Source organism: Emydura macquarii, unplaced genomic scaffold (genome assembly GCF_026122565.2).
Source record: "Emydura macquarii macquarii isolate MOO-44397 ecotype Brisbane River unplaced genomic scaffold, CSIRO-AGI_Emac_v2 contig_1876, whole genome shotgun sequence".
NCBI lineage: Eukaryota > Metazoa > Chordata > Testudines > Chelidae > Emydura > Emydura macquarii.
In genome coordinates this window covers 27,995,318-28,020,056 of record NW_027132013.1, presented here as the reverse complement: position 1 = coordinate 28,020,056, position 24,739 = coordinate 27,995,318, and the positions used below count along the sequence as shown (strand labels likewise).

Sequence of the window (24,739 nt, the reverse complement as noted above, 5' to 3'; positions counted from 1 at the left end):
CTTAAATTCAATGTTTTTCAAAGCATTTTGGTAATTTACATGAGTAAACACAGGAATTCCCAAAAACAATACAAGAGGGAGAGACCCATGTGTTTTACTTAGTAAAAAGGCCTATCCACCTAGATTTGTTTAGTTTCAGTGTTACCCCTTTGTCTGAAGGGTGGATTAGGGTTGTTGTGATTAAATTGAGCAATACCTGGGGTGGCATCCAGCCATGGCCTTTGATCATAAGGTATTTTGAGAAATCTGGATCCATGGAGGTCTAGCACACCCTGCATTTAACACATTTCTGTTTACTGCATAGATGAATTACTCCCAGAGGATAAGTTCATCAGGGAAGATGGTCCAGACGAGAGGCAATTAATAAACAGTTATTTTAATGAAATACCAGACATACTTTGCAAATGAAAAGACAGCATGGGTGTGTTGCAGTGAGAAACAACCACCCCTTTTCAAAAGGAACTCCAGCCACCATTTCACATACTCTGCAATATGCAACTTATTAATATTTGGTAGCTTAATTTTATAGGTAGTCCCAGCCTAGCTGAAATTTCATGGTCTACACCATCTACTTTGTGTGTTAAAAGAATCTTCTTTCCTCCAGAGGGAAAGAATCTGGTGGGGGTACTAGGTAAGTTAAGGGGCACATATGATGCACATTAGGCACTACTGTATATTCCAAAATACTAGGGATTAAGGTTGGCTTTTCTAATCACATACATACAACTAATTTGCACAGCATATATAAACATGGAACTCTCGTATAAGAATATAAGAATGGCTGTACTGGATCAGACCAATGGTCCATCTAGCCCAATATCCTGTCTTCTGACAGTGGCCAATGCCAGGTGCTACAGACATAATGTACAGTACAGGGCAATTATTGAGTGATCCATCTCCTGTCATCCAGTCCCAGCTTTTGGCATTTAGAGGTTTAGGGACACCCAGAGCATGGGGTTGCATCCCTGACCATCTAGCTAATAGCCATTGATGGACCTATCCTCCATGAATGTATCTAATTCTTCTTTGAACCCAGTTATACTTTTAGCCTTTACAGCATCCCCTGGCAATGTGTTCCACAAGTTGACCATGTGTTGTGTGAAGAAAAACTTCCTTGTTTGTTTTAAGCCTTCTCCCTATTAATTTCACTGGGTGACCCCTGGTTTTTGTGTTGTGTGAAGGGGTAAATAATACTTCCTTTTTTACTTTCTCCACACCATTCATGATTTTATAGACCTCTATTATATCCCCCCTTAGTTGTCTCTTTTCTAAGATGAACAGTCCCAGTTCTTTAAATCTCTGCTCATATGGAAGCTGTTTGATACCCGTCATCATTTTTGTTGCCCTTCTCTGCACTTTTTTCAATTCAAATGTATCTCTTTTGAGATGGAGTGACCAGAACTACACACAATATTCAACATGTGGGTGTACCACAGCTTCATACAGTGGCATCGTGATATTTTCTGTTTTATTATCTATTCCTTTCCTAATGGTTCCTATCATTCTGTTAGCTTTTTTGGCTGCCGCTACACATTGAGTAGATGTTTTCAGAGAAGTATTCACAGTGACTTCAAGCTCTAGCTTTCTTTCTTGAGTGCTAACAGCTAATTTAGACCCCATCATTTTGTATGTATGGTTGGGATTATGTTTTCCAATGTGCATTACTTTTGCATTTGTCGACATTGAATTTCATCTGCCATTTTGTTGCCCACTCACCCAGTTTTGTGAGATCCCTTTGTCATTCTTCACAGTCAGCTTTGGACTTAATTATCCTGAGTAATTTTGTATCATCTGCAAACTGTGCCTGTTTACCCCTTTTCCCAGATCATTTATGAATATGTTGAACAGCACAGGTCCCAGTACGGATCTTTAGGAGCTATCTCCACTATGAAAACTGACCATTTATTCCTACCCTTAGTTTCCGATCTTTTAATTTGTTACTGAACCTTGAGAGGACCTTCCTTCTTATCCCATGATTGATTACTTTGCTTAAGTGCCTTTGGTGAAGAACCTTGTCAAAGGCTTTCTGAAAGTACAAGTACACTGTGTTCATTGGATCACCCTTGTCCACATTTATTATTTCTACTCAGAGCATGCCCAGCCAGCACACACAGAGGGAAAATCCAGTCAGGCCAGATAAACTTCTCTCAGAGGAACGAGAGTCTGGGAGAGCCCCTCCTGATCCATAAAACAGTTTGCAAGGGGTGTACAGAAACCAGTGAGATGGAGACCAAGCCATTTGTCTCAGATATATATTTTTTTATTATGATACACCCAGGATCAGATTTTCTAGTCTGCTAGGTCCACTTTGCACCTCTAATTGAACCGAAGACAGCCAGAAATGGCCAGTAGAGAATTCCCCTGTGCAGAGAACTCTTCTCCAGCATAGTAGCCTCCTGCCTGTCACAAGGTGCAGGAGATGGTGAGGAGGTGGCATGACAGAGCAGTTTTCTGATATACCTGGTCTCTGCCTAACATAAAATCCCCTAGGAACCTTAAACCAGTGTGTAAGATAGAGCTGCTCCTTGGTGACTCTAATTTGCACTGCGTCTCGGGACCGTGGAGCTGGAGCACTCTGACCAGCCCCTTCTCATTGCATCTCTGCAGAGCTTGGACGCATTTGAGAAGCTGACCCGCCATGTTTAAAAAAGAAACACACAAACTAGAGTGGCTTACATGAGTTTGGGAGCAAAGGTTTTAAAGGGCTTTCATTTGGGATCTGGGATTCATTTGAGATATTTACTCATCACTGGTATGCATGATCTATTTTATTGTTTTTATTCTTTCCTGTCTAACACTGGCCAAACCACCTCTCTTCTTAATTATCCCCCTGTATTTGTCTTTAAAAATTCTACATTCATTTTAAGTTTCAGTGCAGTTGATCAAAGTCTGTGGCTCACTTGTTTCGTTAATTTGACTCGTCTGATGGCAGTGTTCCCTGTTCGTAACTGCAAGGGGTCATTGCTCCTAAGAGTGCAGATTCACTTGGGTTGTGCTACCAGTTAATGGGCCGCAGCAGCTAGAGCAAGATTTAAACAAAACAGGCTAACTGCAATTGTAGCCGGCATGTGGCATCAAGAGAGAGCATTCAATATCATGATGGGGAAATTGTTGCACTTTGTGGTGGTTTTTAGTACAGAGCTGTTGTTCTGACCTCCCAGAGAGTGTGTTGCAATTAGTTGTTTGGCAAAATGGGGCAAAATTGTGTAATTTTTCTTTCTGTTTTTAATCAATTTAATATTTGTTGAAATTTTCTGAATAGCTGTAGTTGCAATGGCAGCAGCAATCCATGGCCGCATACAAACAAATACCAGGGTCAGCATCTAGCTGCATGTATGCAGCATTTGAAAGTGAATTCAAGAGTGTGTGTGTGTGTGTGTGTGTGTGTGTGTGTGTGTAATAATATAATCATATATAGACCTCTGCCTTGGGCACCTAGAGCAATGCTCTGCTAGCTCAGCCTGCAGAAGAGAATACAATACAAGCAAGCAGATCTGACTTATTCTGATGGGTGACAGGGCTGTGGTACACACAAACCAGTCTACAGAAATTAGAGATGAAAAAGACCTAAACATTCATCTAGTGCATCCCCTGTCAGTACTGGATTGTTCCCTATGATTTATAGATATTTTTCCAGTGCTTTGTCTGATCCAAATTCTAATGACTCAAACAATGGTGCTTCTACTGCATACCATGGAAGTGTAATAGTCTCACCATAAGCTATGGTTTTCTGATATTTAGTTTGTTTTCCTTTGTTTTAACTTCTAGTCAGTACCAGGTTCAAGAGAGTAGCCTTATACTGTCTTTCCTGGGTGACAGTGTATATGTATATATCACATTATTGTGACTCTGTAGCTCCATTGTATGTAACCCTAATGTGTTTCTCAAAATCAGCAATACGACAGTGATCAAACTAATGCAGCTTGTGCATTACTGTAGATAATGTATCAGCCTGGTACACTCACAGCATTTTATTTTAACCACTTCAGTCTTTGCTGGATACACTATTTATCATGGCTTATAAGGAATTAACTTTGCAAACACTAGTAAGTCATTCAAGTGTGCATAAATATGGTGCTAGAACAGGTGTATTCTGAAAATATTTTGGAAAGAAGAAAAAAATCCCGACTACGTATAGTGAAAGGAATCAATCCTTTTATATTAACATCAAAAATTGCTTTGTACTTGGTCAAGGGAATATTTGGCAGTCAGTTTAAACTTTAACTGCATATATATACATATATAATATATTTAGCACACTGGAGCCTGCTAAATATCTCTGTTTTCTTCAAGGACAGAGCTTCGGTGCCAAGAGGTCTGCACCATGTACAAGTGTAGATATGCTTGTATCTGCAGGATTGTCCCACTGTGAACCAAATTGCATACATAGGTATACAAACACTTACTGATTATGTGGTTCTGTAGTTCACCACAGAATTACAGTCTACTTCTTTTAAGTACATATTTGCAATCCACCTTCAGGTGAAGGATTTAGATAAAAATTATTCCTTGCTAGATGTCATGAGAAAACTCTTTTTAAACTCCTTTATCCCTACCCCCACAAGCATTTTTTATGAACCTACAAAATCCTTACAAATATATCATTTCTGTGTATACTGACTATGGATCATAAATGTATAATAGAATTTATATACCAGATACATAATATATCTATCTAGTAAAGATCTCAGTGTCAGCTAGATGAAAAAAGTCAGAACTCATGGCTGGAAAGTTTTCATAGGACTATTTTTTTGTATATTACATATCTGTAAAATGTGCCATTTAAAAATGCACAACAGAATAAGAAACTTGGCTTCTTATATTTGAGCAAAATCTAATACAGTTTCTACAGAATTTAAATCAATATAATTTTATGCAAATGAACAAGTAATCTGTATATTGATTGGCTACATTGTTTCTGACGTCACAGTGCCAACACTCCATTACAACTATCTCAAGAAAACAGCCAGTTCCACCCAGCTACCATTTCCAAATGGAAAAAGAGGGGTGGGCAGGTTAAGCGATTTTGTCCAAGTTTACACACATGTAATCAATTTTTCAAAAATGACCATTTTTGCCCTTGCTACCTCACACATGGGGGCTCTCGGGGATACAATTAAACCAGAGATTAAAAAGTTGTATGTATTGTGATGTCTCGACATCATCTCCTCAATGATTCTCATGGGGTAATGGTCATACTTTAGAATCTATACAATCTGCAACTTGTTTGATTTTGTTATAATGACCATACTGTTAAACCAGTCAGTTGGGTCTGTATTTACTCAATTACTTTTAGTTTTTTCCACCATTGAAATTCAACTTTTACTTTCTCTCTGTGTTAATGGGATTTTACATGTAGTGTATATTTTGCTGTCCCTAATCACATCATGTGTTAGGGCTAGAAAAGACTGTACCACTGTGTCCACTGATTCAGGCACTAGGCTATAGTTACAATGGAAGTGGGGAGGGGGGTGGGTTGTTCGTTTTATGAACAACACATTTTTCTTAAGAGAACTTTTTAAAGCTTTTTGTCTGCAATTCAAGACACTATTGGCAAATAATGTTTGGAAACCTCTAAAATATTCCATTTTTAAGGACTAAATGGTTCTGTCCAGTGAACGGATTGGATGGATCTGTGCAGAGAAGTATGGAATGGAAGGGACTTGGTTCCATGACCTACTTCCACTGCTGCCAAAACTGTGTGGAGACTCCTTCACCCAATGACTGGTGCTCCACAGATGAGATGGGTTTGTCTGTGTGTGGGAGGGAGGGGCCGGGAAGAGCTGCAACCCACTGCATGCTCTTCTGCGGATCCCACGTTAATGCTGTATCCACCATTGTGTCTCAGTCAGTCATATCCATTTGAACTCCAGAGTGCAAAACTTTTCCCTTGGCCTCTCTGCTGAGCCTCCAAACTGCTGCTACTCCACTTCTCCAGCTCAGAACTCAAAAAATCAATTAACTTCACTGCACCATTTCTCCCAAGAATTCTCCTGCATATTTCTCCAAGGATGGGATGGGGGATGGCCGACAGAAGATGGATCACTTGATGATTAGCTGTTCTGTTCATTCCCTCTGAAGCACCTGGCATTGGCCACTGTCAGAAGACAGGATACTGGGCTAGATGGACCATTGGTCTGACCCATTATGGCCGTTCTTATGCTCTTATGTTCTGATGTAATATGCTCCAACCTGCCTGCCTCCAGTGGGTCCTAAAAATCTACCTTGGTGCATCAGTTCTTCAAGCCACAGATGCTTAGAATCTTAGTCCTTCTCATCAGTCATTACTGGTGTATGTTCCAATGCTGTATGATAACAGGTGGTGATGCCTGCAGTGCTGCAAGTGAAATAGAGAATCCTGCACTCAGAACTGATCCATTAAGTGAAGGAGGAAAACCTTGTTGTAGAATGGTGATTTTACAATGTGACCGTACATAAATGTAGACATACTTTCTATTAACAATTTGGGATAATGATCACTTTTATTTTTATTTCTTAAATTAAATTTAGCTTTATTATTGACAGGCACAAATATATTTTTAGCTGTAGTGTATATAACCAGTGCTATAAATGAGTTCCTTTCATACAACTGCATTCATTAATTTATTTTCGAATTGTACACACAATGCTATTTCTTTTTTAACTTTGTCTTCTTGGCACTATTCTGTCAGGAAATAGCTCTTAAGTACTGTTCACTGTCGTGAATGATCTCGTTTGCAGCTGAAGACTATAGTATGATAAAGGTGTTTTGTTTAAGTTCCACTACTGTCTCTAACACTGAATATTGGCTTCAGTATTTTCCTAACTATCCCTCATGTATTTAGAGAGAACTTGGACCAAGGTTTTAAAAAACGAATGCCTGAAGTTAGGCTTTTTAGTCCATTTTTAGGACCTAACTAAGTGGCCCAATTTTCAAAAGTGCTGAGGAAGTGCTAAAAATGGGGTTTGGAGCCTGAATGATGCTTTATTTTTTAAAATCTTGGCCTACATTTCTTGGAAAAAATCAATCAAAATCTTACTTTTAGCCTTGTAAGATTATGTGCATAAATCTGTCTTCATTAGGTGGTGCTCATGAAGGTCTTCAGCACTTGGGTCCTTATGGCAATATCCCAAATATTGTGGCTGAATTGACAGGAGATAATATACCAAAGGATTTCAGTGAAGATCAAGGCTATCCTGACCCTCCAAATCCCTGCCCAGTTGGAAAAACAGGTAATTCTCTTTCTCTTCTCTCTTCTCTAATATAGGTTCTTTATACTATACTCATCATCATAGTATCTGAACACTTTCCAGTAGTGCATTAAGTCAGAGGTTCTCAACCTTTTTTTAATCATACCCCACCTGAGCATTTTTTTTTTACTTGTGGCCCCCGCTCGCCCTTATGATTGTGAAAAGTGTGGTGCACCACTCAAATTTGGCCCAGCCAACTCGCTGTCATGACAGGCAGATGTAGGTGTGTTTACAGGTGCCCTCAAGGCAGAGGGGTGGTGGGGCTGCAAGTCAAGAGGACCTTCAGAACAGAGCTATGAGGGCCTTTGGGGAAGAGGTGGGTAGGGTGCAGGTGAATGGTCGACTGGGGGTTGTGCAGGACCTAAATTCTTGTTTTGTAATTAGTTTATCAAGTTGGCAGCAAGATCCATCATGCTCCAATAAGAGCTGTTCCCCCCCTCCCCCCATCTCCCTCCTTCAATCCTTAGGGCGGGGTGTGAGTGATAAGCCATACAGCTGGCCCAAGCTTAGAGACCCTTGGAGGCCATGTGGGGTGTTGCAACGCTGGGGATCCCCTGTCCCAGCCCTGCACCCTGTGGGAGGCACAGATCCCAGCCTCCAACTGGCGGCACTCACTGGGGCCTCCCTGAGCTCATCCCTGGCACAGCGAGGCAGCCATGGAAGACAAAATCCTCAACATCACGCAGGAGCCGCTGCTGCTATGAGGGCTCAGCCTGCACCCCCTGGTGGAGGTGGAACTGCATCTGTGCGAAGTGTGAGACCAGCGCCAGGAGGGCCAAGCCCAGTTGGCGGCGCTTAACATGGAGCCAGGGTAGTAAATGGGGTGATCCCCCTGGGGAGCCTGGCCCCTATGTGCAAGGATCCCCATCTCCATCCCCCTCCACCTCCAACAAGTCATGACGGAGAAGCAGCTGGGTCACATTTTAGTGAGTGGTGTTAATTACTGAGGTACCCCTACAAAAGTTTGATACGTCTGCATTAAGCATTGTGACTAATATCTGTCATGTTTTTCTCTCATTCTCTCCCCTGAGGGGGAAATGCAAGCAGTGGAATGTTTTTTGTTTTGGAATTTATTTACACACACACTCTCTCTCTCTCTCTTCTCCCTCCCCCCCCCCCCCTCTCCCCCCGATGTAAAGCAAGGTCTGCCCTTAACATAGGTGGTGGTGAGGTTTTTGATGGCCCTCTGTTTCCAGGGATATTCATTCCACAGGGTTGGGCTGGCTCCCAAGAAAGCTGTGTTTCCTGCATGAGCTTTACCCTCATGTAGAAAGTTCCATTGTGCCAGAAAAGCAATGTTGTCAAGTATGGTTTTCATCCTAAAACCTTAGCTGATCCTTTCAGATACCCTGGGGATAATTCTTGTGAGTTCATAGTTCACTAAGGGACAGATCCAGTTCTTATTATATGGTGTGCCCAAAGGGTTCCAGCACTGAAAGCAGTGGCTAAACTCCCATTGGTTGCAGTGGGAACTAAATTGGCTCCAATGGGAGTGAGCACTATATTATTTAAACCATAGTTTCAATTTCTGAACTTAGATGTACTTTCACAATTGATAAATGTTTTCTGTTTAGTGTTTACTAATGTTATTTGGATAATATACAGTAACACAATTATCCTCAGTCTTGCCACTAAATGTTCTGACTTGCTATAGAGTGTCAGAAAATTAAAAAAAATATATTTTCATAAACACTTCTTTGCAAAAAATATTTTCCATTTTTTGTCAAAATTCCAAAATTTTCCAAACAGCCCTACTGATAACTTTATACGAAATGCATGGAGAACTCCCCATTACTTCTGTATAGAGACAGACAAAAAGTCTGGTGACTGCTTCTCTTTGAAATAGTATCTTAAACTCATGTTCAGTTCAATGAACATTTTGTCTGACAGGTTTAGATTATTTTTTCCCTCACTTCAGGCACATTTTTTTCTCCTGTATTTTTACCCCTCAGATCTTCTACTAATGGTTAGAAGAGCAAGATTAAAATTGGGACTTCAATGGAATGATGTTTAAGAGACTCCTTTCTGTTCTTAGCTAAATAACCATTATTTTGCCTAAAATGTTACACCCAGATATGAGAATTGAGAGCATTCCTGGAAAAGTGCTGCTGACTGTGAAACATTGTTCTTTCATGGATACATACTGAGTGGAGATTATATCTACTAGGATCTCAGTAGAATGGTTTTGAGCCTTAAGTGGAAACTCAAGTCTGAGTCCAAGTGGTGACTGTTAAAACTATATTAAGCAAAGAAATTACCAGAGAACTTCCTCATTGAGGTTTGTGGATTTGTTTAATAGAAAACAAGTCTCTCTAGTTATTGTTTACACCGTAATGCTGGTATCCCCTCAGTTCTAGATTAAGGCAATTTGGGGCCCTGAGACAGGGCTGCTACAGCCCTGCTGCAGTCCTCCCCCCCCACACTTGAGGTGATCACGGTGGGTCACCTACACAGAGCCCTCTACTCAGGAGTGCGTGAGGAGCAGTACCCCACACGCCTCAGGTGTGGGGTGTTGTGGAATGGTGGCAGGGAGCATGTCACAAATGAATTCTGTGCTTGGATGGTTAGGATGAGGGGCATAAACACCTAGGTCAACAGAGCTTAAATGACTTTTCAAATCTCTGAACAAGCAGAAGAAGCTTCATTCACTGTCCTTCATTTGGGTCATTATATTCCATGATAGCTGTATCCAAGATGGGTACGTAAATAGGTTTCAAGGACTTCCTCAAGTTGGCTTCTCTTTCTACTCTTAGTTTTTGTTTTAAAAGTTGTTTGAAAATGACACTTGTGCTTCTGTAATACTGATGATTGCCCTCCTCTCTCGGGGAGGAGCTGTGGTCAAAGAGCTAGCCTAGGATTCTAGAGATGTAGGTCCAGTTCCCTGCTCTGCCACAGACTTTGTGTGACACCTTGGGCAAGTCACATAGTATATCTGTGTCTCAGTTCCCCGTATTATTAAGGGATAATAGCTCTTCCCTCCTCAAAGGGGTGTTTTGAGGATACATTAATTACAGACTGTAAAGCACTCCACTATTATGCTGATGGGTACCATTTAGGTATCTAAGATAGAGATCCCACCATAACAACTGTAGGTGGAAAATGGCCTCTACAAAGTCCATCTGTTCCCTTGTGATAACACCAAGTTTAAACAGAAATACAACCTGTTGACACACCTATCAGACAGGTTTTATGAATCTCAATCCTGCTGGTGTTCTAAGATGCAACTTCGGGAATTGTCCATTGGATTTCAAATTTGGTTTCTGGACACATCAATTCTGCAGTTCAATTAACAGTTTGTCTTTGGTGTGCAAACTTAAGCCTCAAACTGCCTTGAAATAGGGGGAAAGTGCCATGTTAAAGATCTGTAGTTCCTCTGAACAGAGTGGCTAACCAGAAATATAGCTTCATTCAAGTTGCTGCTTATTAAGACAAAATTCTACCTGGGCTAACAGAGGCACTCTGCCTGGTGTTCAAACAGAATTGCTGAAATCTCTTCACCAGAACCAGTTTGATTCTAGAGAAAGTTCCTGTGGCAGCTGATAAACTGCATAAACATCTCCTTAACACTGTGGATTTTATTAAAAGTTGGGAGAACACTGTGTTCTGTATAAAAAATTAGTCTGTGCCCTTGACTGGGGGAGTGGGGTGGGGTGAAGGGGAAAGAAGAGTGGAATTGGAAAAGAAATGAATTTAACTTTCAGGCATCCAATGGATTGAATTTAAAAAGATTATTTAAAAGATTAAAAATACCCTGACTGAGTCCTTTCAGAGAAAAGCTGTGTAGCATTTCCAGTATCCCAGTTTTTTAAAAGTTTGTATTGCATAACTGAATTTAAGAAATGTTGCAACTAAATATGAGTTGCTCATAGTACACTTTGCAAGTTGAAAGCAGTTAATGCTTTCTAATTGCTTTATGTTAGCTGATGATGGGTGTCTAGAAAACACACCAGACACAGCAGAGTTCAGCAGAGAATACCAGCTGCACCAACACCTTTTTGATCCAGAACACGACTATCCCGGCCTGGGCAAGTGGGTGAGTAAACCTATTCTTCTTTATTTTTGCTGAGTGTCGGAAAGACTGCTGGGTTTGCTAAATGGTACCACACAGCCATAAGGAGAAGGCTATGTGTTCCCTTCTCCTGAAAAAAGGATCATTTAAAGGGAAACGTCTTAAAGAGAGGCACCTACACCTATTTAAAAGAACTCAAAGTCAAATTAATGGCAAAGAAAAAGTGAAAAATACATTGTTGGTCACAAGGCAATGAAAATGACAGAAATTAGAAACCTCTAGCTTATCACCTGTCCTAAAGCATGATGATTATGCACCTGATAAATCCAACATTCCAGACTCAGACTGCAAGGCACCGAAAACCAAACCTGGATTTTTAGCACAAAATTTCAGATCACAACTAAAGACTAGGGTCCAGATTTTTAATGGTATCTGGACATTGCATCATTCAGCATTCAAGGTCTAAGGCCCAGATCCTCAAAGGTTGTTAGGTGCCTAGTTCCCAGTGAAATCAAAGGTACCTAAATACCTTTTGAAGATCTGGACCTATGCGACTTAGACAGCTCAGTCCCATTTTCAAATGTGACTTAGGCGTAATTAACTTTCAGTGAGACTTAGGCTCCTAAGTCACTTAGACCTTGCAATGTTGAGTGGAGCAATGCCTAAATATCTTTAAAAATCTGGGCTCAGGAGACAAGTAATTGGAGACTATAGTCTTAGGTTTTGTCTACCCTTATCTGGCGATTCGAAGGCAGTCAACGGGAGTTTGTAGCTTGCGTAACTTCCGTCAACTGCTGTACTTCTGTTCTGCGCGGTGTCTTCACTGCACTGCGTCGACACAGCACTACACCGCTTCAGGGGGTGGTTTTAGTACGTCGGCTTCCTGATCGGTTGAGTGGGTCTACACTGACCGCTCAGTCAATCCAGATAAGTCGATCTAACGGTGGCGACTTTGCCGCCGTCAGTGTAGACATATCCTTAGCTAACAGTCATTCATGACCTGATGCTGCTACTCTTGCCCAGGCTGAGTGCTAACATTCAGTATGACTACATGCAGAGTGGATTAAGGTGTAGTAATGAACAGCACGAACAAGAGTGGCAGAATTGGGCCTTTACACACTAAGAGTTTTATTATTGACTTCAGTGAGGCCAGGATCAGGCCTTAAAATGACCCCGTTGAAATATCCGCAGTCTGAAGCTGCCGTCATTTCAAGAGAGACTTTTTTCAATAAAATTACATTGAGCTGAAGCTGCATTACAAAAATGAGCTGGATTTTTTTGGGTCCATGACCAGTTTTTGAATACATCCTGAATAATAAATATAGCCAGCTATAATAGGGGTGAAATCTTGCTCTGTTCACACAAGCGGTACAGTAACTTCTGCGAGAGTACTTACATGAGATTGCAGGCCAGATTTGGTCTGAGGAGAGTTCTTTTTCTTAATCTTAAAAGAACGTACTACATCAGTGAGATGTGTAATACTAAATTCAGTTTAAGGCACCATAAAGACAACAATAACAGATCACAACTAGTACTTGTAGAACAAATCAAGAAATTTCATACATAGTTGTAACTCTTCAGTTGAGATAAATTTACCCTAAACCAGCTTTCCATATGCAGATATTGATTAAACAGACATACTTTGCAGGCCTTCTTCTTGCTGTAATCATGAGACAATGACACATCATTTAGAATCAGCCCTGTTTAAGATTTACAGCCTTAATTACTTCATGTAGAGGATCCCTAAAATTCTAGACAATCAAGCCAAAAATACAAATATTGGAAACTCTTATTGCAGTCTAAATAATTAGCATCAAAGGTTGTACTGTAATATTAAAAACATCAGATCGTGAACTCAGTTTACTATTTATGCCAGATAGCATTGTTAGTTTTCTTATTATTCATAAGTAATTTATTTTCATAATGCCATTTTGAAGACTATAAAAACGTGTCTGCAAGTTTTTGGCCTATAACAATATTTCAGAAGCAGGGTTCATACATCATTTTATGTTGTCATGAGCGATATACGCTTAACAAATTGTAGGCAATCATTAGTTAATATTATAAGATACCTTAGCTAGAATTTTGGTGGGTTATTTTTTTAGTTTTCCATCAGTTACTACTAATTCAGGAAAAAACTGTCCACATATGGATTAAAACAAATTGTTTGCTTCCCAACCAAAATTGTATGTGGCAGCACCAAAGCCAAGTCCAGATCTTTTTAATTAGAGATGAAACAGCTGCTAATATCCAGGATCAAATGCTCTGCTGAGATCCGGGATTGTTGCCCCAATTGCTTCCTCATCATGCATTGCTACATGTTAAAAAGATTAAAAAATACAGTGGATGATGCTGTTGTAAATAGATTTTACTCTGGGAGAACTATAGCAGAACGGCAGTCTAAAAATTAGCTAATTTGAGATTTTAAAAATAAGGGCCATGTGATGAGATGATACACATGGCCTTTCAGTTTTAGGTCACTGATTGGATTCCGGCTTCAATATGAAGTGAGTGACCAAAACTGGCTGTTCATAGTTTGTGAGTTGTCCAGCACACGACTGTGTACAGCCACATCCTCTCACTCACCCCTAACCCTACCACCCCACCCCCAAATTACCTTGGCACCACTGGATCAGTGGACTACACTGTTTGTGCTTTGTTTCTCAGCTCCCAGAGCAGACAGACAGCCAGCATGTGTTCCCCTAATACTAATAGTCAGAGCCAAATGATAGTTGCAGATTAACTAATGTTGACTTTTTTATGATAAAGAGAGAGAAGAAATAGTTTTTTTTTTAAAAAGAAAGTAATTTACTTGTGGAACTTGTATCACACCCGTCTGTGTGTGTGAGAGAGAGATACTGTTACTTCAAGTCTGAAATCATAATTTATAAAGGTTAAATAATAGTAGAAATAACTTCATATGTCAGAGTCCACAAGTCCATGTTTGTGCCATATCTAGTTAAGTTATCATCGTTGGCATATTAGTATCCTCATTAAATATAACTGATCTGTTCATGTATAAGCATCTGTGTCAATTCATTTTTTTTCTGAAATGGAAACATCCATAGATTGACTTGTTCGCTTCCACTTCTTATAAATTGTGATCTTTATGCTTCAGAGGAGAAGGGATCCTAAAAGTCTGATAAATGTATTTTTCTTGCCATTAAGAAGATGCTTTCTTTTTTTGCTTTCCAGCCATAGACATGAGGCTGGTGAGACAACTGATATCACATGAATCTGGTGGCTTCTGTTTAAGCATGTAACTGCTGGTTCTCAGATCTCCTGGCATCTGGCAAGAGAAACTTTTCTTTTTTTCCTTTTTCTTCCTTTCCGATCAGATCTTCTTTTGCAATAGGAAAGTATTTTCTCTCTGGATCCAGCTTCTCTCCACCTTGTAGCTTATCTTTTAAACTGGTGACATCCATCTAGAGAGGTGCATGAGCTGTTGCTGGCATCCAGAAAAACTTCCACTAAGACGATTTACTTTTTCACATAGGGATTCACATAGGAATATTTCTTAGACTTCTTAAACAGAAGTTTTAAACATACTCATGCTGTGGGAGGCAAGTGACAAGAGGCAGTGGAGTTCAGTGAGGCTATCAGACTCATAATGATACATGTGGAGAATTAAGACCGACATTTTTCAATAACATTTCTATGTACTGAAGCAGTAAATAACATGAATTTCCACCTCATCTTGAGAATAGAAACAGTGCTGGTTTAGTTTATCAGTTAGAGAGGGTGGACCAGAGCCAGTACAAAGAAAGATAAATGGAGAGCAGGAATGTAAGTGCACCAGAAGACCCAGCCCTCAGTCTGAAAGAAATTGCCATCCCTGATCCTTAGATCTTGTTGAAAGCCTGTAGCTAGCACTTTATAGATTTCTTTTTACACTGATTTTAATTATATTTTCTTACTATTGAAAGAAAAGGATGGTGGGAAGCAGAGCAGTATAATATGATAGCCTAATCTCATCCTATTGGAGCTGGGGCTCCTAGTGTTGAATTGAGCAGAGGTGTAATTTTTGGACATCTCAGAAAGAACAGCTTCCTTCTTTTAAGACTTGACCTTGCGTGGTAACTTCAAGACCTACAAGGAAGGACCCCACGGTTGCTTTGTCTCCCAGAAAGATGTCTCTCCCATTCATTAAGGATGGTTCTATGTAAGCAAGTAGTGGATCTTTTAACAAATGGGGGGAGCGCATCTGTTTGTTTCATGGGAGTTTTGTCAGATTAGTATAGCTGAAAGCAATTGCTGTTCATTAGGACAGGTGGCATGAAATGTTACAAAAGAGGTGTAATTCACAACTGAATTAGAGAGAGGGATTCTCATCAACTTTGACACTCTCTTGCTCACAGGAATAGAGCTGTTGAGCAAAACTGAGGGATGGTGTGATCGCAGTATGCTCTGCCATTTGGCTTTTCATCAGTGGATAGTCCATCTAAAGAACAAGGAATCTGATAATTTTTTTGGCTGATTCTGAAGGCATCTAATGTTTTAAAAGAGATTTTTGGAAATGCACGTACACAATTATATGTACATTGCTTTGGTAATTGTGTATGTTAATGGTCTATTATCAAATAACTGACTTACAGCAGTTGTAAGAATCAGGAGCACAAATGATGTGGACACATTGTTGCCCAAGCACATTTCTAAACATGGGGGGTACAATCATGGTTATTAGGAAAGGTTGCCTCAAGGGTTGTTAACCCTTTTTAATGTTGAACACTAACAACAGATTTAGTTCAATGTACTATATTTCTATTTGATACTATATATAAAACTTCATATATGAAGACTGTGTGACCTGGAGATTCTGAATTGAATGATAAAAGTATTCCTCAATGTAGTAAGTGTATAGCATTGCTGTTGCATTTTCCTTTCAAGTAAGTTCTGCTAAATGGTCATGTAATCTAAAGCATGGAGCAGGGCATCCTCATGTGCTTTGAAATTATCACCAATGAAATCTAAGGAGAAATTCCACCACTCAGCACCCCTGGCTATGGCATTAGCCAGTTTGGTTACAAACCATCAGAGTTTGAGCACTTAGGTCCAAATTCAGACCCTAGTGCCCAGACTGAATAACTGGACTGGATGCTAGGAAAATGCGGGAGGGGAAGGGGAAGGAAATCATCCACCCACCAGATTGTAGAGTTGTATGCTGCCCTGAGGCCCAAACACATATGCCCCATCACAGGCACATATTTTCAGATTTACTGTTACTACACGAGCACAATCTTACCTCATGCTCCATAACCCTATCTGCCCCGTGCTACACATTATACTTAAATGGTAGTTATGGTCTTAAATCATTGCCAAACAGACTAAACAAAATATGATCTTGTTGAGCAGGAACAGTTCAATTGTGAGGAATTTTCCTGCCTGATATGAGTGTTAGCGTTAGTAGCCAGGCAATTCTTTCTACGACAGAAACATTTTCCCCCCCTTAATGAAAAGTATAAGGTCAAATGGTGTATGATGATAAACTGCAAATGATGTGCTAGTTCCTACTGGGAATAATTTACACATCTGACATTTTAAAAATGTTAAATTGAAGTTTTCCCCAAGTGAGTTTGCAAAAATGATTGTAGCCAAGAATGTCTCTCTTTGGCTAATTTCCTCTCTGTTCCTTTGCCTTTCTGGCACACTCCAGATGAAATAGTTGAGGTTGGGCAAGAGATATGCCTTGTGAATTTGGGGTTTAATGAACATGAAAAGTACAAAACAGACAGTTTTGGCAGATGCCATTGTAGCTCTTTAACATGTTTGTTTTTCACAAAGCAAGGCTGCACAGAGGGTAGAAATGTTTTGTGAATTTGTCTCTCACTCTATTTATATGATCAATGTTAGGTCAGTTGTTTATAGCAGAATTAATGGCATTGTTTATATAGTGTTTGCCTTTAAAAATGTAATTTTTCTCTGTTGCATTTTCAGGTTGCTTCTTCTTTTTTCTTTTTTTCTTTTTCTACAGTATAATCAGAATTGAAACAAAATCTGTTGAGCATGTGTCTGATAGTCCAGACTTTATTTGAGTTCACTACTTGTATGAAATATAGCAATATGTGGAAACACTTATACAAACTGTGGTCACAAAGTCATATTTTTTTCCCTCATCATAATTTTCCTTTCTGCCAAGACATTTTTGGCAGATTTTAAAAGGTTCACTCTATTAAAAATGTTATAGACCAAATGGTTTTTAGAAACTTTATTGGGGGCACTACTTAAACAAAGGAAGGATTGGGCACTAAAAATATTTCAGCAGAACTTCTTTGCATAGAGAATAGTAAATATGTGGAATAAAATACTCCAGGAAACAGTATATGTGACTAGAATAGTGATTATTTTAAAGGAGTTTGAAAAGCATATACAAAGAAAAAATATTGAACAGGTACAATTATAATTTCAAAAGAAAAGAAAAGAGCTACAATAGACTGGTATCTAACTTCCTTGTATTTTTTTAATAAAGAACAGTAATTTCCCCACTCACTGAGGTGCCTAAACCCTGTACACAAATAAAATTACAGTACAGTATGACATCTCAGACTGACTAATATGCCTGTTTTTATAATTGTTTGACACTGATTATCCCTGAATAATTGCAAAATATTGTATTAATAGGAGCAGTAATCCAAATGTTTCCTTGTGGTTTATCTTTCCAATAACATGACTTTCCGATCTTAACTGGTTTCCAAATGTTCATATGTTACTATTTAAATTATAGTCTTGCTTTAAAAAAAAGAGTTAACCAAATTTCATCTCTCTCTCTCTCTATTGTTTTTTGTAGAATAAGAATTTACTCTTTGAGAAGATGAAGGGTGGACCAAAGAGAAGAAAAAGGGTAATTGTGAGAACACAACTTGTTTTTTATTTTTAAATCTTGTTTCTGTGTAGAGCTGGTGAAGGTTAAAAAATTAAAATCGTTGCTGAAATGAAGAATTGGTCTAATACATCTGTATTATAACTTTGAATACTACTTGAAGTCAGGAAATTTCTGTGATAAGCCACAGTTTCTGGACTTAAAAGTCCATTGAGTCTCAGTTTTCTTATTCTATCATGGCCAACTGAATTGCATTCAAAAGATGTATTCAAGTCCAAAGCTTTCATGTACAATCTAAGAATTATATTAACTGGCTTTTTCAATAGCTCTTATTTTGCATAGAAAATGATTTTTGAATAACATGGATAGTTTCTCTTTCAAATTGAATTTTTAAAAATTAATTTCCCATAACAGATAGGTGTGAAATCAACTACTAATGCTAGATCCTTATAGAAAAGAATCCTGCCCACAGCTTCCTGTGTCAACATGCCATAAGGGTTTAAATCATAGCAGAATTTGGTCTCATAATTGGTATAGTTCCATTAGTTTCAATGAAGTTTCTAATTTATCCCAGTGTGAGAGAAGAGTTAGGACCATTATGCTGCATCCAGCTGTATCACAAACACAATTCCTGGGTTCTTCTCTTGATGACGTAACACAAAGATGTCCAGTCATCATGCAGAATTTTGCACCCTCCATCTCGCTAACCCCTGACTTCCCTCACTGCTCCTGTCTCAGAAAAGGTATTTATCTTTCAACTTTGCTGCTGCATTTCTCTGTAAGAAGAAAATAGGACTTTGAAATTTAAAGTGCAGCTCCACACTGAAAAGTGACCTTGTAAAGTACGGCATCAGGGGTTCCATATATATTTTGGTTTGGAATAATTGAAGCACAAAGTAAAGATTGTTTTTCTAACTTCCTACCGTACTATCTCAACCAGGAAGCTGAAAGTCAAGTTGATTTCTTTTTGATTCACACGTCACCAACAATAAACATTCCACAATCAAAATTTAGTAATCAATTCTGATTATTACTACATGTCCCAGAAGAGTATCCACCTCCCTCTCCTTGATCTGTGTTGGTTTTGCAGTGCCAACAGAAAAAAAAAAAGTATCAACTTATTGTAAGTCAGTAAAGTAAGCAGATGTATATCTGGGAACAGATACGTGGTGTCTTTTTACATAGTAGAACTGAACTTTAAGGTAAAGTTACATCAAAAAGAAAAAAGTTCTCTGTTTGCATGCTGCCTGACTTAACAGGGAATGTAATGCTTGCCATATATATATATATATATCAGAGGAAAGATGGTTCAGTGGCTAGGGCACAAGCCTGGAATTTGGGAGACCAGAATTCAATTCTCTACTCTGCCACAGCCTTCCCATGTGACGTTGGGCAAGTCATTTAGCCTTTCTATGCCTGACATTCCTATCTATAAAATGGGGATAATAGTACTAGCTCCCTGTCAATCCCCCTTTTTCACTGAACTGAGGAGAGGAGAATCAAGATCTTAGCATTTTATTTAGATTGTACTAAAATTTCTAGTCAATTCTCTCATTCATTTCTCCGCCTTGAAGGATTGCAGGATAGGTACAAGGCTTTTATTCTTTTAGTGGAATGGATTATTTTTTGCATTAAAGCTTATTTCAGGGGGAAAAAAGATTGATTTATAAATATTAAAATCTTTCCCTTGGAGCTATTTGTTCTTCATGCACTGAGAAGAAAAATTAGCAACCAGAGAATGAGTTTTAATATTTGCAAGTCTGTCAATTCTCCCCCTCAATCAGCGTCCCCCTCAAAGACTCGTAAAGCTGCATGATGGAACTATATTATATCCTACTTTTACTAAACATTACAAATTAAGACCCTGATTGTATAAACACTGCATGTGAGTAATCCATTGAGTTAATTTGATTTGTTTTCCTGTTTCGATAAAACACATATAGTATATTACTGATCTGGTCTGGTAGAGGTTTAGAGTTCTTATTTTCCATAGAGAGGAACGAGGCTATGCTGGACTAGAATCACTAGAGCAGTGACAACTACACTATAATAGTCACATGGAGGGTGCAAACATTCCAAGTGTAACGATATGGGCATGTCTGCTTGACTGACAGATCATTGGGAAAACAGCCAATCAGTTTACATTTGACTCTCATATCAGTACAAATTGTTTTATATATTCATTATTGCTAGTTACCCCTGGATATATTTTCCCATTCCTATTCAGTATCTTCTAATTACAAAAAAAAAAATTTTTTTTTCAGAGTGTGAACCCATATCTGCAAGGCCAGAGACTGGACAACGTTGTAGCAAAGAAGTCTGTTCCTCATTTTTCAGATGAAGACAAGGGCACCGAATAAGTACTATAAAAATGAATGATGAAAACTCATGCCACCCTCTACTAGATCATAATATTGCTTACATATAATCAGCTATTAAAATCCTTACGAATGACAGCATGTTTATTATTTATATAATTGTGGATGAAAAACAGCTGTATTTATAACATTGTTCTCCTGGATAATGAAAATATGGTTCTGCTTTCTGTTAAATTATGGTCATCGGACCTTTTTGTTGTTTTTGTTTTAGTCATGGGGAGAGTTTTAAAAATATTAGTCATTTTAATAGCTAATGTGAATTAAATAGCATTAAATAGCAGCTTGCAAAGAGGAAGATGATATAAAAAATCACCCAGTTTAATTCCAGTGTTTACACTTATATTTTGCCATGTTTGACACATGAAAATTATAGTTTTATTTTTTTGTTCACAAATACTGTTATTTAACAAACTACAGTAATGATAAATATTATTTTACCCGGTACTTTTAGCTTTTGGTCTATTTTAATAAATATTCAAGCAATCTGCAGTGTTTACAGACTGACATTTCCCAGAGTATTTGGTAGGATAATCTGCCTTAGTTATTGCCATGCTAACTAGAAAACTATGGTTTGAATCTACACACTGATGTATTTTTCCTGATCAGTTTTTATCATTTCACTATCTCATCTTTCCCAGACACTCACACCCACCTTGGCTACCTGCTGGTACTTCTCTAGTTTGCAGATTATGAAATCCAACTTTTTTTTTCTTTTTCTCTGAGTGGCTATCGCATTTGTACATTTAAAAAGAGGCCCAATTCGTACTCCTATGGAATGCCATGAGTGAGGAAGATAACATTTGCATATAATAACAAAGATCTCAGGTCAGATTCAGCCTATTTGTAAGTGGGAGGATCTCCATTGTTTTCAGATATAAGGTGTCCTTTCAGCCTAAGTTCCAGGACATGGGACCCCCTCCATTAAAACAGGGTTGAACTTGCAAAAATCAGGACAGGCATCAAGCTGATGAGACTCCCAACTGTGCGCTGATCAGTAGGCCTCATCCTGGGCCTACAATTTCACCAGTAGTCTGGCAGTAAGTGCAGTTTCATTGTCAACTAAATCATGTATCAGGCTGTGTAAATTACTTGCTTTGCAGCAAGAGGAAAAGAAAGGTGAAAAGGGATCTTCATTTCTTCCATGGGCATTTAATATTCTCCTGCAAGAATCAAGATCCAAACCTGTAGTCCTTGCGTAGCAGCCTATCCACCACTGGTCTTGAAATTAGAGCTGGGTAGCTCACTTCAGAAGCTCTTGTCACACTGGTGGACTGTAGGGGGATACTGCTTTCCTCCTAAAGCAACAAACTGATACACACTTTACAATCCGATGGGCTGAGAGGGGTCAAATTTTGTTACTTCTAGAAGATGTCTGCCGTTGCGACCCAACCAAACAGGCCATGTTTCACACCTGATATTTATTTTTCCTACATATCTAATGCCCCAAAGTTTATGGAAAATGGTCTCACCCTATATTTATGAACCTCAATCTGTGAGACGACAAGAATCCCTTCTTCCTCCCACCCGCAAAAAAACAAACAAACAAAAAAAACCCAAACCTAACAACTTAGGTTAGACAGAATAAAATAGGTACAAGACTGACAGGACCTGAAATTCTACTTGAGGTTAGATGCAGGTTCACCAGATTTCCAAAAACTGGATTGAGGTTTATTTGGAATTTGAGTTTCTTATGGTAGCAATTAGAGCAGAACAAATAATAATACATTCTTTATTCATGGATTGCCTCTCTCAAACTGTTTTTGCAAGCAGATTGCAAAACTCTAAAATTTGCTCTACCCTCTAAATTCATCATGAGTTGCTTCACATTCTCGTCTTTTCTTTCTTACAAAGAATGTAAGAACAGAAGCTTTGAGTTGAAGGGAGTACGTTGTAAGGTGATATTTGTAATTGGCTGTGGCAAGAAGATGAAAGCTTGCTGCAATATGCTGAGCACCCTCAACTCCCAAAAACTTCATCAGAAGATGACGGTACTCAGGATTTCACACTGTCAGATACAAAGAAATGATTTATGATCATAGATTGGCTCTAAAATAGAAACCAAAAATAGAAACCAAGAGCTATATGTCATGCCATCAGTTTAAGAGCAGAACTTTCCATTGATTTCCACTGGTCCAAAGTACACAAAATATATCCATAAACTTCTAGATATGCACTGCCTGTTGCTGCTGCCAGACAGAATTTTAGCGAGGAAAGGTGGGTGAGATAATATCTTTTATGGGCCTGACATCTGTTGGTGAAAGAGGCAAGTTTTCAAGCTACACAAACCTGAAGAAGAGTTTTGTGTAGCGTAAAAGCGTGTCTCTTTCACCAATAGAAGTTTGTCCAATAAAAACTATTAACTGACCTACCTTGCCTCTCTAGCATCCTGGAACCAGCATGGCCACAACACTGAGAGACTGAATTCTAGCTGGTTGAGGCTTTCCCATACCATTAGGTCCCATTGAGCTGGAAGAGAGTTTCTTCAGATACCCGCCCCCCCCCAACACTTTCTACACTGTTTAGGAAAATGGTTCTACAGGCTCTACTGTATAAAAGAAGCCAATTAATGATTTGCCACTTAAAGACTCAGCCACTAAAGTGACTCATTTTTCAAACTTTTACTCCCTTTCATATGCTGTTCCATATGATTTGTATTTGGTAAATGCATAGCTTATAAAGGGAAGGGTGGGGGGGGGGGGGTGGTTTGCCTAATAGCATCAAAAAAAAAATCTACTGTCTGGTTCCTTGCAGTCTTGCAGTCCTCAGTCACACTTTATCCGCACTACACAATGATGTGATAATTAGGCACTGCAAACCAGCTAGATTACTGCTGAGGTACTGCCTGATAACTGTTACAACCTCACCAGGGCCTGAGAAACTCAACATCTCTCAGTGATAGATCTGCAGGGAGACAGGTAAACAAGTTCTAGAGTTTGGAGATTTTTCTTTTTTTTAATTTTTTTAACTTCATATTGCCACAAAGTAGTATACCTTCCTTAAAGAAATTCTCTGATAAATTAACTCAAATTCATGGCAATCTGCTGATTCCATTAAGCCCCCTTGACTGTCCTTGAAATTAGGAAATCCCCAAAAACTATTGAGAAACTTTAACCTGTGGCTTTTGTATTCTTGATAACAGGATTAACAATTCTATCTTCAGCTCTGTGTATGACATGCGTTTCTGAAATGGGATAGGAAGGTCCTTTCACAATCAAAAGAGACCAAAGATCCAAAAGAAATTGTAGTTATTCATAAAGAATCCTCAAAATCTTTTCCCCAGACATGCCATAATTCTGTTCTTATGGAATCAATCAGGAAAAATTCACATCCCATTTTTTCAGTTAATTGTGCACATTGCTCAAAAACATTAATCTAGTTATACAGAGCATCAATCAACAGTGGTTGAATTTTGTTTTTGTTTTGGGAAGTGCATGAGTTACCTAAAAAATTCTGAATAATTAAGGAAGTTGTTTTAGAGACATAATTGATATTTAAAAGAATGTGTATCCTCTCAAAGGTGTAATTAGTAGTGGATTAGAGCACTTATGATACTTTAGAACTAAAGCACCTCTTTATATTGCTACAGTTGTTTGTATTTTAACTCTTTAGAATTAAATACTTTACATTGTTAGGTATTTTACAAACTTCAAGGGTCTTAAATCTTTTAAGATACAGTTTGTATGAAAGAAGCTGTACAAAATAAAGTGTGTTGCATTTCATTTAAAGCTTTGTCATGTAAAAATATCTAAGAACCTATTATAACATTTAAAGTGTTATTAAGTAGATGACAGTATATGATTTATGACACAATGTTCTGTGTGGGTTTATATATAAAATATGGTATATTTGTCATTTTAAAATTATAATTGTTTAATCAAATCAATAGTAAAGCATATAAAGATGCTAATCTGCAAACGCAAACTTTATAGTATAAGAATGAGTAATGAGTTAACTGATATGATTTATTTTTTATTGGCACATTTGTGTTTATCTAAACAGAGCCCCTTTTGACAACCTTATTCAATGCCTTTAAACAAATTGTGGCTGTAGCTCCTAGTAGTGTGAGAGGAGATCTAGTAGGGTTTTAGATAGAGCTAGTCAGAACATTTTTCTGAAACGAATGTTTCATTGACGCTGTTCACTGAGACATCCATCTCTGCTTACAACCCTACTTTCAATAAGAAGGTTTTTGAATGATGAGGGGTGGTAAGGAAGAGGGCAGGGAAGACAGAGATAACAGCTGAGTAGTTAGGGCACTGATGTTAAATACTCAGGTTCAGATCCCTGATTTGGAGAGACCTGGGC

The 24,739-nt window shown here is 38.6% G+C and overlaps 1 protein-coding gene across 3 annotated transcripts in view; it reads left to right on the top strand.

Annotated features, from left to right (window-relative positions):
- The window catches only part of LOC137159574 (neuroendocrine protein 7B2), a 74,460-nt gene extending 50,301 nt beyond the window's left edge, over positions 1-24,159 (top strand). For 2 of the 3 annotated variants that reach the window (XM_067558044.1, XM_067558041.1), the window contains 4 exons: positions 7,063-7,212; positions 11,151-11,263; positions 18,024-18,077; positions 20,321-24,159. In XM_067558044.1, coding sequence (XP_067414145.1) covers positions 7,063-7,212; positions 11,151-11,263; positions 18,024-18,077; positions 20,321-20,416 — 413 coding nt within the window. In that variant the 3' untranslated portion in view covers positions 20,417-24,159. Of the gene's footprint in view, positions 1-7,062; positions 7,213-11,150; positions 11,264-18,023; positions 18,084-20,320 lie in introns of all 3 variants that reach the window. The other variant, XM_067558040.1, reaches the window with a different exon arrangement.
- Positions 24,160-24,739: the final 580 nt, after the last annotated feature.